At 34.4% G+C, this 13,571-nt stretch overlaps 1 protein-coding gene across 6 annotated transcripts in view; it reads right to left on the minus strand.

Annotated features, from left to right (window-relative positions):
• Positions 1 to 5,960: 5,960 nt before the first annotated feature.
• The window catches only part of KDM6A (lysine demethylase 6A), a 266,362-nt gene continuing 258,751 nt past the window's right edge, over positions 5,961 to 13,571 (minus strand). For all 6 annotated transcript variants that reach the window (XM_020996047.2, XM_020996046.2, XM_020996045.2 and 3 more), the window contains 3 exons: positions 11,369 to 11,495; positions 7,994 to 8,164; positions 5,961 to 6,841 (listed from right to left, as the gene is read on the minus strand). In XM_020996047.2, coding sequence (XP_020851706.1) covers positions 6,812 to 6,841; positions 7,994 to 8,164; positions 11,369 to 11,495 — 328 coding nt within the window. In that variant the 3' untranslated portion in view covers positions 5,961 to 6,811. The remainder of the gene's footprint in view (positions 6,842 to 7,993; positions 8,165 to 11,368; positions 11,496 to 13,571) is intronic.

A 13,571-nucleotide genomic window follows, 5' to 3' on the forward strand; every position in this document is an offset into this window, starting at 1 on the left:
CAGGTTAAGAACACTCTGTCTTAGGTATTTTCAGCTGTGCATTTTAAATTGTTCTCCCAGTGATGCTTGTTTTTTTCCTTTCAACTTCACTCCACTCCCATGATGAAATTCATTCTATTCAAATCACAGGGCTAGGTGGGAAAGACTGAAGAGGGTTAGTGATATTTGTACTACTTCCTTTTTGATCAATATTTCTTCCAGCAATATTATCAGTGTGTCTCAATATTCTCAGTCTGTTTCTTGAAAACCATGAGAGATAATTTGTCCAATGATCTTTAGATTATTGATATCAAGTGAGAAATAACATCAGGAGACTTAAAACTAAAGAGTTTGCCACCATCTCGAAGAATGTCTCTCACACATTCCAAATGGAAGAGATATTCCCAAAAGATATCTGGTGAGCATATGCATCCTCAAAATTTCTTTTATGGATGAGGAAATGGAGGCTCAGAGTTTTAGTGACATTTCTGATGTTACACAGTAAATTGAGGGCGCTAGATTCAGATCCTCTGACTCCAAAACTAGTATGCTTCTGACTAACCATCAGTTTAAAGCAAAAGACATTTAACCAAACAGCAGAATAAAATAGGTGACAAGAAAGCCTCCTTCTTCCTCTTCACACACAAGGAATTATTCACCATAGGTTACACTATCACTAGTGGAGAAGGGAACACACTGGGTACATTTGTGACAAGAGTACATGCGTGGATAGGGCAATTCATACCTCTGATACTGCAAAGCCACCAATGTCCCCTGATGTCCTGCTGCTCTTTGCTTATCACCATTAAATGCTGTTACTCTTTGCTGGTCTTCAGCTGAGATGAAGTTTTTTTCCCTATTTGGAGAGGGGTCTTTCAGTTCTTCAGCTGAAAGCTATCTTTTTCTCTTTCCTGCTACATACCCCATTTAGATACAGAAGCCCTCAAGAAACTTTAGCTATGTATTTTAAATTGCTCTTCTCCCAATGCTGTTTATAATCAGATTAAATTATTATATGACTTACAATGAGAAAATTCCTTCTATATTTCCACTCCCATGATGCAATCACAGTCCATTCAAATCACAGGGGCTGGATAGAAAAGCCTGAAAAGGGCAAGTGACTTTTGTACTACCTTCCTTTTGATCGCAACAGAATCGCTATCTTCCCTATACAACTAAAACTATTTTTTTGGGGGGGAAGGGGTAAGGCAATCGGGATTAAGTGACTTGCCCAGGGTCACACAGCTAGTAAGTTTCAAGTGGTAAAATTATCTTAGAGATTTAACACAGATGACTTTGATGATATGTGAAATTTTCATATCAAGGTACGAAATCAGGAGACATTCCAAACAAAGGTACTTACCACCATTATGTAGGATATTTATCAGACTTGGAATCATAGTATGCAAGAGCTGACACTGACTTTCCCTTCCTAGTTTATCTTATACTCTAAATCTTAAACGCCAAATTCTTATGGTTTCACTTTACTGAGCAGGATCAGAAGAGCAGTTCTAAATACTTCACTTCTTGAAGAATAAAATGAAGGCTGTCAGTAATTTATCAGACAAATGTATTAATCTTTTGCCTTTTAGCAAAATTCTAACTAGCTGTCCAGATAATTTAAATTCCCACCATGAGCTCTGCCTGTTCTTTGCCCTTGTCAATTAAGCCATGTGACTATGCTCTCATTGAGAACCCTTCTTCTATACTGCCTATTCCTACTTCCAGAAAGGCTTTTCAAAGTCAGACAGAATACTATCCTCACAGTGTTAAGAAAATATTTTTGTCTACATTAAATTGTCCTGTATCATGTTAGGGTGAAGACTGCATTTTTTTCTTCAGGTACCTAGCACACAATAAGGAACTGGTGTTTCCTGGGGAAATCATAATCTATTTGGGCCCATTTTCTTAACCATAAAACTTAAGCTGGACTAGAGAATAATGCTTCTTAAACTGTGGGTCACGATTTGGCAACAGCAAAAGGTTTATGAACACCTAAAAACCAAAAACTCAAAATCGAATATGTAACGAGTCCAAGGCGTTTCCCAAGTCGCCTCATGCAACTTCACTGCAGCCTCGGTTCTGAACACAAAGCGTGAGCACTTTGCACGCCCGCAGGTGGAAATGCTTCAGTCAGCCCTGGACTAGACAGACCTCTCAGGTTCCTTCCAGCTCCAAATCTGCGACCCCAGGTTTGTTCTCTCATAGTCAGAGTAGAGGTGAGTAGTTCTGAGAAACTGACATGGTTTATAGAATGTAATTGCTTCTCTGGATTGGGGAATGAAATTTGAGTGTTAACTTTGCCCTGAGAATTATTTTCATGCCATTCAGGAAAATGGATTAGGAGAAAAATGTTTATCCTGAGAACCTTTTCCTTGAAGTTACTTTGTCCAGACGTTTAAATGTATTCTTCCTAATTACTGCTATGCTTAGATGGCTCAATTTTTGGGGTCATATAAAAAAGACTCTGTGCAATCCACAGGCCAAGTCTTGAAACTTGCTATTATCTCTTGGGTCAGTCTTGAGAAGCAAAAACTTTTTGCATACTCTACAGCAGGGAGACTGTTTTATGCCCTTTCATTCCTCTCCTCTGAACTTAGAATTAAAGGACAATTCCCCCTGCATTCCCAAATTGTTGGGAAGTACCAGGTCTAGGTCACTATACTTCTTTCTTTTGGCCAGTGAGGTATTCTGACTTATTCCTTTAGGCTCTTGCAACAGGGACAAAAGGAGTTGTACAGAAAGGCAAGGTACTTTTGTTTTCTTCAGTCCTTTCAATTTAGAGTTCTAGAACAGTTCATTGGACTTCACTGCTGCTGCAGGAGGGACTTAGGTTATCTAGACAGCTAGTAAAGCTCTCTGCTGAACGGCAAAATAACTGATAATAACTAGAGGTCTTCAAGAATAAGCTTGAAGAAACTTGTATTTCCTGGTAACACAATCATTATTCAATTGTAATTTGGGTTTATACTATATAATACAACACTGAACCTTTGGAAGCATAACATAGGTGTGAATGTTTAGATTCCTAGTTGGACCAATTATCTCTGATGTCTCTTCCACCTCTGAGATTCTAAGAAACTTCACAGGGGTAGTGGGAAATGAGATGACAGCGAGTATGCTGGACTCAGGGGTCAGAAAGATCTGTTTGAATCCTTTCTCAGACACTGAAAGTTACTTAACCTCGCTAGGCACGTTTTTCTCATCTGTAAAATTTGGGAGTGAGGTTTCGTTGGCCTTGATGAAATTTATTTTAAATTAAAGGTCGCTTTGGGATGTGGCAGTAAAAAATCAACTTAATTTTCTTTTGAAATCCCCAAGTTGACATAAGTGAGACTAATTTTTAGTATACCCAAGGAACTGCTTCATTACTTTAGTCATACCCCTTAAGATAAAATTCACTTGATTTTTTTGAAACACCAAGTCTTTCTGCTTAAAGATAAAACCATATACATATTTCAAATGGTTTTAACGTCAAATTAAGTTATAAAGGGCAAAGAATGGGGAAATGGTGACAAAGGACACAGATTTGGGGGGATGGAGATAATAGGGATAAAAAGATGGGACATCTAGCTAAAAGGAAAGATAAAGTGAGATAATATTAACTAGTAGATAAACCCAGCTCACAATTTACTTGTCCTAACTCAATTTCCTGTACAAGTAGACAGAGCAATATAATTTTTAGGATCATATGGAATTATGGAGAGAATTAGGTCAGAGGTTCTCCATTCTTGATTCTAAGGAATACTCCCCTTTTTCATGGAAAACCACTAAAAACTAAGTTACCTTGTTTTTCTTTACAAAGGCACAACTTCAAACTTCCAATGTTTCCTAATTTATTTTGTAGTTTACAATTTTTCATCCTAATTTATAATTTAGTTATTATTTAGTTACTAATTCCCTTTATCCATTTAGATCTTAAAGCCTTCTGATGCTTCTCTTTTTCCATCTCACTGTTTTCCTTCAGAACTTTTTTTGCTGTCCTTTAATTATAAGATTTCTTCTCTGGTAGTCCTCTATGATAACATGAATATTAATTAGTTAGAAAGTGTGTATGCCCCAAAAGCATTAACATCTAAAAATTTACTAAGGGTTGATAAAAGGTAAACAAATCACTAGCAATTAAGGTTTACATTCTTATCTATGTTTCATATTTGGGTTCAGTTGAAGTGTAATAAATCCCATTTTCATATTTATACCCTTTTTAAGGTTTATAAAATGCCTGCATATACTTTGATTGGATCAGTCACTTTCTATATATAAAATTCAGGGAAAAGCTTTGGTGTATAAGGAATCTAGCATATGTGCATGTTAGGGCTGAAAGAACAATGCCACACCAAAATCTTTTTTTTCTATCAAACCTTCAGTCGAACCATATTTTTCTTTCGAAGGTAAAAGTATTACCAGTGAACAATCTATTATTTATGTTGATACGTTCTGATTATAAAAGTACCTCATACTGAGGTTTCAGTAGATATACTGAGTAGTTATACTGATACTGAGATACTCAGTATCTCACACTGAGAAAGTTATACTTGAGAATTTATCACCAAGAATCTTAACATTGTTAGACTGAAACTATAAACCAGGATGTTAATTTAATGGAAATGAAGTAACAAGGTCTTCATACTCTAGTATAAAGAACTGAAAAATGTGAATTCATAGGTTATTTCAATTTATAAAAATCTTTATGATTTGAAGACAGCATTATTCTCATTTTTTCCAATAACTACACACTCCTTATCACTTCTTTACATTGTTCATCACCTTAAATTTTTGTTTCCTAATGCTGTTTAGGATTTTGTTGACAAAACAGATGTTTCATCACTCATGTAAATTAGAGGAAAATAACTTCAGAGCACCCCCTTAGCCAAGCACTACTGTCCTAGATTAAGACAGTACTGCAATTGTTTCTTTTGCTACTATAAATGAATTGGTACCAATTGCTACCAGTAGTTAATGCTCAATACTTGTGCTCTTTATTAACTAATTTAATAAAATATTTCCATGCGTTTTTAATCTCCTGAGCAGACAAGATATTTAAGAGCCGTTTGAAAAAAGGCACTTCATTACTGTAATCAGCATGACTCCACTAGAGAATATTACATATTCTCTTTAGTCTTATATTTAACATCAGGTATTGAAAGTCTAACTTGATATGCTTCTGGAACTTAATGAAAGAATAAAATGAGTATATATGAAGGAAGTATGTTGGAGAATAAAAAGGACCACACAAATACAAGTGGTAATGATTATAAAATAAAGTGCTGTCACTAAGTATGAGTTTTAAAAAGTAAAATGTTACATTCTAAAGAATATTTCTAAGTGAATTTAATCAAAGATACATATTTTTTTAATAGTGGTGAAAGTATGGCTTAAAATTTTATCCCTAAATCATGACTTTTTGGAGTCTCAGTGTTATTAGGAAATCATACAAATACATGTCTGGTTTTAAACATAAATCTCTTAAAGCTGCACTCTATAATCAAGGGTACATATCTAGAGGTAATCTTTCTTTTTTTCCCATCTCCAGCTGCTTCAAGAGAAATCAACCCCACAGAACATTCCCTTTAAAACCTTAAGTTCAGTAACTACTTGTTTTCTACTACTGTACTTTTTTTGGCAGTAATTGTTTATTGGTCTGTCATTGCAGTAATTGCAATTTAACAATAAACCAGTCTGAAAGACATTTTAGGTCTTGAGGATACATACCATATATATTTCTTTAAAAATAATCATACTTTTGTAAGCAATACTTTACAGTAGACACCTCAAATCTACCATAGATGTGAAACTTAAAATGAGAAAAATTTAAGTTCTAAATCTTTATACATATATTTTATATTCAGATTTCTATATATATTATATATATACACATACAGAAGTATATATAAAATATATATAATCAGATTTGAAAAATGAACAAAAACTGGGCACTGTACATAAAGGCTTTTTTTAAAACTCAAACAATAGAAAAACTCTTTAAACATTAAACAATTTTAATAAAAGTTTCTGTACAATGCTAAGCAGTTTTATTTACATATAGAAAATGTAATAGGAGTAGTGTTTGAAATGACAGAACTCCTTAAAATTTCAATGGCAGGTAATCTGGAAAAAATAACAGCATTCCATTCACAAATATTTTCAAGCAATAAATATGTATTTATAAATAGTGTAAATTTACATCAAGATTAGAAACAAAAATCACAAATTTGAAGTTTATTCCTTAGTCTATGTGCAACCCATTATCTTTGTGACTTGGTTGTTAATTTTTTTAAAGTTTTATTTAGGAACCAAAAGTATAACCGTCATGGTTTTAAAACAAGACAGAAAAACATGAGAAGTAAAAAAATTTTTATCACCTAACTTTTCACATTAAAAAAAAAATGCTGTCCAAAGAAAGACTTAAAATTTCTAACTACCTTACAAAGAAATGACCAGCTAGGCTAGTACTTTTTCCAAGGAAAATTCTGGAGGTGGTAAAGGGTAAGGGAGTAAGGAAATGGATGAAACCAAGTCATCAGCCCAGAAACAGAGAAATATAAAAGAGGTGGTCTTCAAGTCAGTAGTCTGTATAATGTTGCCAGTTTTGTCAGATATATACAAAACGTGGAAATTTTTTTGAAGTATAGCTGGTTCAGCTTTATTTTGAGTTCTGGAGTAGGAGCAGTGCTCTCTCCTGTCCAGTTGGTTGACACTCCGCACTTGGAAGGTTGCATAGACACAGCTTTCAGCCAGCAGCCTTACAGGATAGCTACAAAAACCAGTGGTGCAGAACTGGGTCACTTCCTGAATATCAGAAAAGTTCTCATTTAATGTCCATGGAACAATGTCAAGATGAGGAGGATGGTAATGGAGGAGCCTGAGGAGAAAAAACCCAAAGTAAATTACTTCTGAGCATATATAAACAGTGGTATATTAATTTTCTTACCAACTTTTGAAGCAAATTTCAGAAGATCCAATAAATGTCAGGAAAAGTTCAATAGCCTATTTTACAATAGAATCTTGGCTGCGGCCTCCAGACTGGCCAGTTTGTCTAAGAGGACACTACCATCACCTACTCCTGTCTGCCCATTTTATTGTCTCTTAAAAAATGCATAATGAGCCTGATTTCCAGATTTCAGCTTTTAGAAATGTCACTGATCATATTTTTAGAAATCAAAATGTGTTATAGAAAAGTAACTTAACAGTATCACTAAACCTTCACCAATTATTAGTTTATGATACAGCTTTCAAAGACTGTATTCCTTTTTTCATATATGCATGTCACAGAGTAAAAATGCTATAAAGCATTTTTCAAGTATTGCCTAGTTTTATCTAGACAAACTTGTGAAGATCATGTTCAGATAAAAATACAATGAATTAAATTTTCAAAGTTGTGAAAATTCTTAGGATGTCAGAGTGATATCATGTAACCTATGTGCTCATGTACTTAGCACATGAGAAGATAAAAAGAAAATCCTAGCAAATTCTTTTTGTTTCTGTTTACAATTCTATTTATATTACTCATGATTTTATGCTTGAATTTCACAAATCTCATATACCACACTAAGTTAGCTTTGCCAAATGTTCTCCAGTGATAACACTTAAATACCTTAAATATTATTAGCTTAGAGAAATCTATCTATGTCTATGTATGTGTATGTGTGTGTGTTTGTGCAAGTATAAAAATGAACACTGAATTTGTAGTTTTTCTTCCCTGCTATGGTCATTAATAATGAACATATTTTGTCAAATGAGATTATTGTATAATAAATACAAGTATTTTGAAAAGCACACAGTAGTAGAAGAACTGTAAGGTTTAGGTGGTACATTATGATGGCAGTACTTATGCAGAAGGTGGAAAAAAAAATTCTCTCAGACACCCCCCCACTCCAAAGGGACATTATGAATAATAATAAGGAAAATATTTAAATACAAGTATTTCATTACCTCCTATTTACTGGTTGGAAATGAAAAACTCTGCTGCTTCTTAACCCAGCTAATTAAGTACTCACATGTTTATTTCACTTACTAATGTAAATTGGTCATAGACTTGCATCAAGTCCTCCATTCTATACTGTTCTAGCACCACAAAATTTTCCAGGTTCCCATTTGTTTTTCGTGCACAGTCTTGGCAATGTACTATGTAGGTCTTTCGAGAATTGCTCTCAGTAGTGATGAAAAGCAGGTCAAAGACTTCTACCTATTTCACAGAAAAAAAAAGTATAGATAATGAAAATTCACAGCTATAGATTAGGACGAAATTATTTTCAAGGCAAGTGTGGTCAGTATGTAATAGTTAAAGACAGGTGCTAAAATAGCACCAAGGCTGTAGGTTTAACTCTTAGATGGGATTAAGTACCTGTGCTCTGTATCACTTAGGAGCTTATTAAAAAAGAAGTGGATGGATTAAGACATATTCACCACCAGCACTGAAAACAACAACAAAATTCAACCTATCACATACAATCTACATGTTAATAAGCTGGGAGACATACAAAAGTAAATAAGAAACTATCCTTGAATTTAAAGAGCTTATAAATTTAGTAGAAGACAAGACATATACATGAATAAAATATAAATTAGATTGTAAGTATATAGGGATCTAAGTAGACAGGAATTCAGATCAGAAAGCAAAAATTTTCTTAGGTACTAATTGTGATCAAGCGTTTTACCTTCCACTCCCTAATCAAGCTTAAATTTGCTATTTCGGCAGACAGAAGTCTAACTGAAGCTTATTCCAAAGGAGAAATGATATATGGCAATAGCCCCTCAGAAGAGTAAAAGGAGTCCATGCCCAGAGTGCAGGCTCTTGAGTGGATAGGTACTAGCCTCTCTCCTCCTCTCAGGCTTCTGCCTTCTCTTGACACTCTTTTCAACTTCACCTTTGGTCACTTTATGCTTCAGCCTGAGTTACTCCCATTTTTCTTTGTAACCTTTCTCTCTCTAGTTACCAGGATAAGGATACAAATTCAATAACAGCTGCATAAAACCATATACTTATTGCTAATTACACATAATCTATCGTTGTGGTGCTTGTAACATTCAAAGATTAAATCTGGCCAACACCCAGGCACTTTCACCCATCCTTTAAATCAAGCTTGGTTGGCCAGGTACCACCATTAGTAATTCACCGTTCAAACAAGCCTATCTTACCACGGTAGGATAAACTGTGTCAGTCAATCAACTGTCAATTTATTAAACATCTACTATTTGTGAGGCTCTGTGCTAGATGCTAGGGATAGAAGTACAAAGAATGAAACAATTCCCACTAACAGAGCTTACTGTCATGTTTGAAATGACTGAACTGGTGTCCACCTATGTATGAATTCTTCAATCTTTTGTTCAGTGTCTCAGCTGTTTATGGATTCCTCCCAACTAACATGTGCTCTACCAATGGTGAGGAAACACTTTCTTCACATACAAAAATGGCGACATTTTTATACCAAACAAGATTAAAATGAAAATTCCAATACATAAAAAAGGGCATGTAATAAAAGGATGGAAAATAATTAGTAACCTACTGTCTCTGGGTATAGAGCTTCTTTCGTATTTTATATACAACTATAAAAAAAATTCTCAATTGGCCAAAAAAAGTTATAGGTAAACATTATCTTATTAGAAGGGACATCAACATTGTAAACCAATAAAACTTGAGCATTATTTTTTAGGAAAATTAAAATCCCGGTAAGGCATATATTTCAGTGTCTCATTTTGTAGCCCTAGATCATTTACAGATATTCTGTTGCCTGGTAGGGAGAAGTGGCAAGAACTGATCTGACTCTCCCCTTCTAAAGTAGTAAGTGCTCAACTCAGAGCTGAAAAGAAGGTGGAAAAAAGTATTTTTTCTCCAAGCATTTAAGTGTTCCACTCAATGCAAATTATAAAGAAAAGAGTATTTCTATAATTTAGGGTATTTCCTAATTTTAAAGCATAGAATATTTATGTTACCAGTAGTTAATACCAAGAGGATAAATGATACTATATTTGACATTTGGGGTTTATACGCAGTTGAGTATTTTACATTTGGTTAAGGATTTAAGATATAAAATATCCAAGAGAAGGCTGACACCACATACTAAAAATATTTTAAAGAGAAAGTTCAATGAAATAACAAAATCAAACACGCACATAAGACTCCTTGGGAAGTGTCAAGAACCAACCTAGTTTTCTTATTCAATGGCATTAGGACCTTGGAGAATCACTTCAAGTAAGGAATTATAACAATTCCCTAAAATTCTATTTCCCCCAATTCTCTCCTAAAGGTCTTAGTGCAAGAGAAAGATTTCCCTAGTGCAATCACCAGTAGTCATAATTCTCTGTATAGAGTAAACATCAGCCATCATTTCTGAGAATTCAAGTGTCTTATTCTAGTTTCACCTGTTCCTATTCTGTTTTTTGTTTTTTTGTTTTTTGCTTTTTGGTAAGGCATTTGGGGTTAAGTGACTTGCTCAGGGTCACACTGCTAGTAAGTGTTAAGTATCTGAGTCTGGATTTGAACTCAGGACCTCCTGACTCCAAGGTCAGAGCTCCATCCACTGCGCCACTAGCTGCCCCCACCTGTTCCTATTCTGAATTAGAAGTGACAGGAAAAAAATGGGGATAACTTTCTTTATGAAACAAATTAAAGAAATTATTTTTCCCTGGCTCAATTACTTTCTAGATACTACTGCACTAGTGGGACAAAGCCAGGAAAACAGAAGGATAATAGTTTGTTCTCTATAAGGCAAACTGACATAAGGAAATTCTCCCCTCCATCCCCCACCCATTTATTTTGGAGGTTATTTTCTATAATCGTTTAAACCAGGCCTGCACAACATACAACTTGCAGGCTGCTTACGGTATGTTGTGCAGGCCTGATTTAAACAAATCCTAATTCCCTTTAAAGTTAAAACTAACATATCTACAGATTGAATCCTCCTTAATCACTTCTAGAAGGAGAAATGATTAAAGAAGCCTAGTTGTTGGAAAGCATGGTGTCAAATATGTTAACACTTTTCCAAGGCACTTACCTATTTAAAAGATTTCAGAAGTTTGGGAAGCATTAGAAAAGATTAATGAATTCACACTTTAGACTCTAGTACAAAGTTTTCAGACTCAAGTCAACAACTACCACAACCCTGAAAACAGGTCACCTGGGTAAAAACCCAAGATAAGCAGAAACAACTTATTTCTTCATACTAGAGAAAGAAAATCCTTTGCAATCTATTTTTAAAAATTTCATGATGACTTTCAAGTTTATTGAAGTGGATTTCACAATGTATAAAAATACATTTTATTTTGTTGGTTTGCCTTTTAAATCAAGCAGAGCTAAGAGTACAATCAAACAATTACTCAAAGACCTAATGTGGAAAACAGGTGGATTCAAAACAATGGCCAGCTACAGACCGAAAGCACAGGAACTGACCTCACAGATACTACAGTAATGAGCTGGTTCTTCTTTTGAGCGTCCATGCCACACAATCTCCTTTCCGGCAGCAAGGAGAGCTTCCCTCAGTGTCTGACACTGCTTCAGAGTTCTCAACAGACAATACCTATTGCATAGAGGGCAGAGCAAGATAAAATGCATGACCAGTAATTGAATATTAAAAGTATTTTAGTAATACAAAATGTTGGTTTATATTAAAGGGCTTAGAATGCAGGACTCAAAGGGAAGCTTTGGTTATATTTCTGATTTCACTAATCCAACGTCTATGACTTGATAAGTTTTGTAATTTATGTATGATATTATGCACAACAGTGATGTAATTGTAAAATGCTAATGAATAAAATGCATGACAATCTAATAAGAAAACCAAAATACATTATAACTGTAAAAATATGGTAAATTATTAACACATGGTTTTGAATACAAAAATATACTGATTTTGGTCAAAATTAACTTTCCTTCGAGTTTATGTTGGAAAGAGACTTGATTTTTACTTTGCTGAATTGGGAAGAGTCAAATTTAGGCTTGCTTTGAGGAAAAACTTCCTATTAGAGTTCTCCAAAAAATGGATGAAGCTATAAGACATGAGTTTGTTTGTGAAGGTTGTAGTAGGGATTCTTCTTCAGTTAAAGATAATCACCAGGACCCTCTGAAATTCTGGATATTCATTTGGGTCAATAACGGCAGACTCCAGACTCCATCTTTTCAGGTTACACTATTTAATTCTAACACTGAAAAAAAAAGTGCTTAATTTTTTTTTTATAGTAAATGGTCAAATAAAATATTGTGAAACCCTTTAATTTTATGACTACAATTTTCTATTTTCCTATATAACTTCTTTCCTGGGTTATTTCCTACACATATTAAGTACTTCATTCCTATTAATTTCTATTGCACACCTAGTGGTTTACAACAGTGGTGTCAAACTCAAATAGAAACAGGGCCACAAAAACTCAACATAAAGGATCTGTGTGGGCAGCATGTTGACTTAGAAAATCACAAATTAACATGATCTGTTTTCTACTTTAATTTATTTTGTTAAGTGTTTTCCATTTACATTTTATTCTGGTTCTAGGTTGTTGGCAATGGAGTCGCGTGTTTTGACACCTCTAGTTTACATTAATTTCTCAAAATTGTTTGGTAAATAGTCCCAACCTTTCTTGTGAGTCTTTCCAAAAGGACTGTTTGTTCCGATCTCTAAGATCTTCTTGCTGGAACATTTTATAAATGTCCTTAAAGATCCAAGTACTTAGCAATTGGCATGCATTCCCAATAGCAGTCTCACCAACATTAGGTCCTATGATCTTTATGCTGTTTGTACACTGGAACTGTGATTTCAATGATATAGGATAGGGAATTAGCAGTGAAGAAAATCCCTTTAGCAATGTAGATAAACATCTACATCTAAGAGGGATGATGATAATAATGATGATACCTAACATTTATATAATGTCTAGCATTGCACTAAGTGCTTTACAATTATTATCTTATTTGATTCTTACAACAATCTTAGGAGGTAGGTGCTATTATCCCCATTTTACAGCTGAGGAAACTGAGGCAAACAGATGTTATATGACTTGCCCTGGATCACATAGCTAGTAAATGTCTGAGGCTAGATTTAAGCTCACGTCTTCCTTCCTTCAAGCCTGGCTCTCTATCTGCACCACCTAGCTGCTTAAGATAAATGTTTTGCTTAAAATCAAAGCTAAGACTTGAACCTAGGTTTTCTTGATTTCAAGGCCAGCTCTCTACCACAATGACCCTCTGGTTTTTCAGTTGGATGTCAAAAAGTGTTTGACAACTTTAGAATATGTCCTGGGTTTTTACTCAAGGTAAAGAAGGAAGTATAATTCTTAATGGTGGAGGATAATGTGATATAGCGGAAAAAGCATTGACTATATGTAGTAGAAAAACCCAAGTTTAAATCCTTCTTCTGATACTTAAATGACTTTCAGAAAGTCATTTAACTCCTCTGGGTCTCAGTTTCCAAGTCTAGAGCAATTCACCTATGAAGTAACTTATTCAGAACTTGTATTTTACAAATTTTAATTAACATTAAAATAGAAGCAATATCCTAGCAAACAACTGCTTTTTAAAAAATCAAAAATTATTGAACATCAATCATGCATGGCCTTGTAAATAGTACCTAGCATAATGATGGTGAACTTTCTTCAACAAGTAT

The sequence above is a fragment of the Phascolarctos cinereus genome, unplaced genomic scaffold, assembly GCF_003287225.1.
Source record: "Phascolarctos cinereus isolate Bilbo 61053 unplaced genomic scaffold, phaCin_HiC Scaffold_726;HRSCAF=1367, whole genome shotgun sequence".
Lineage (NCBI taxonomy): Eukaryota > Metazoa > Chordata > Mammalia > Diprotodontia > Phascolarctidae > Phascolarctos > Phascolarctos cinereus.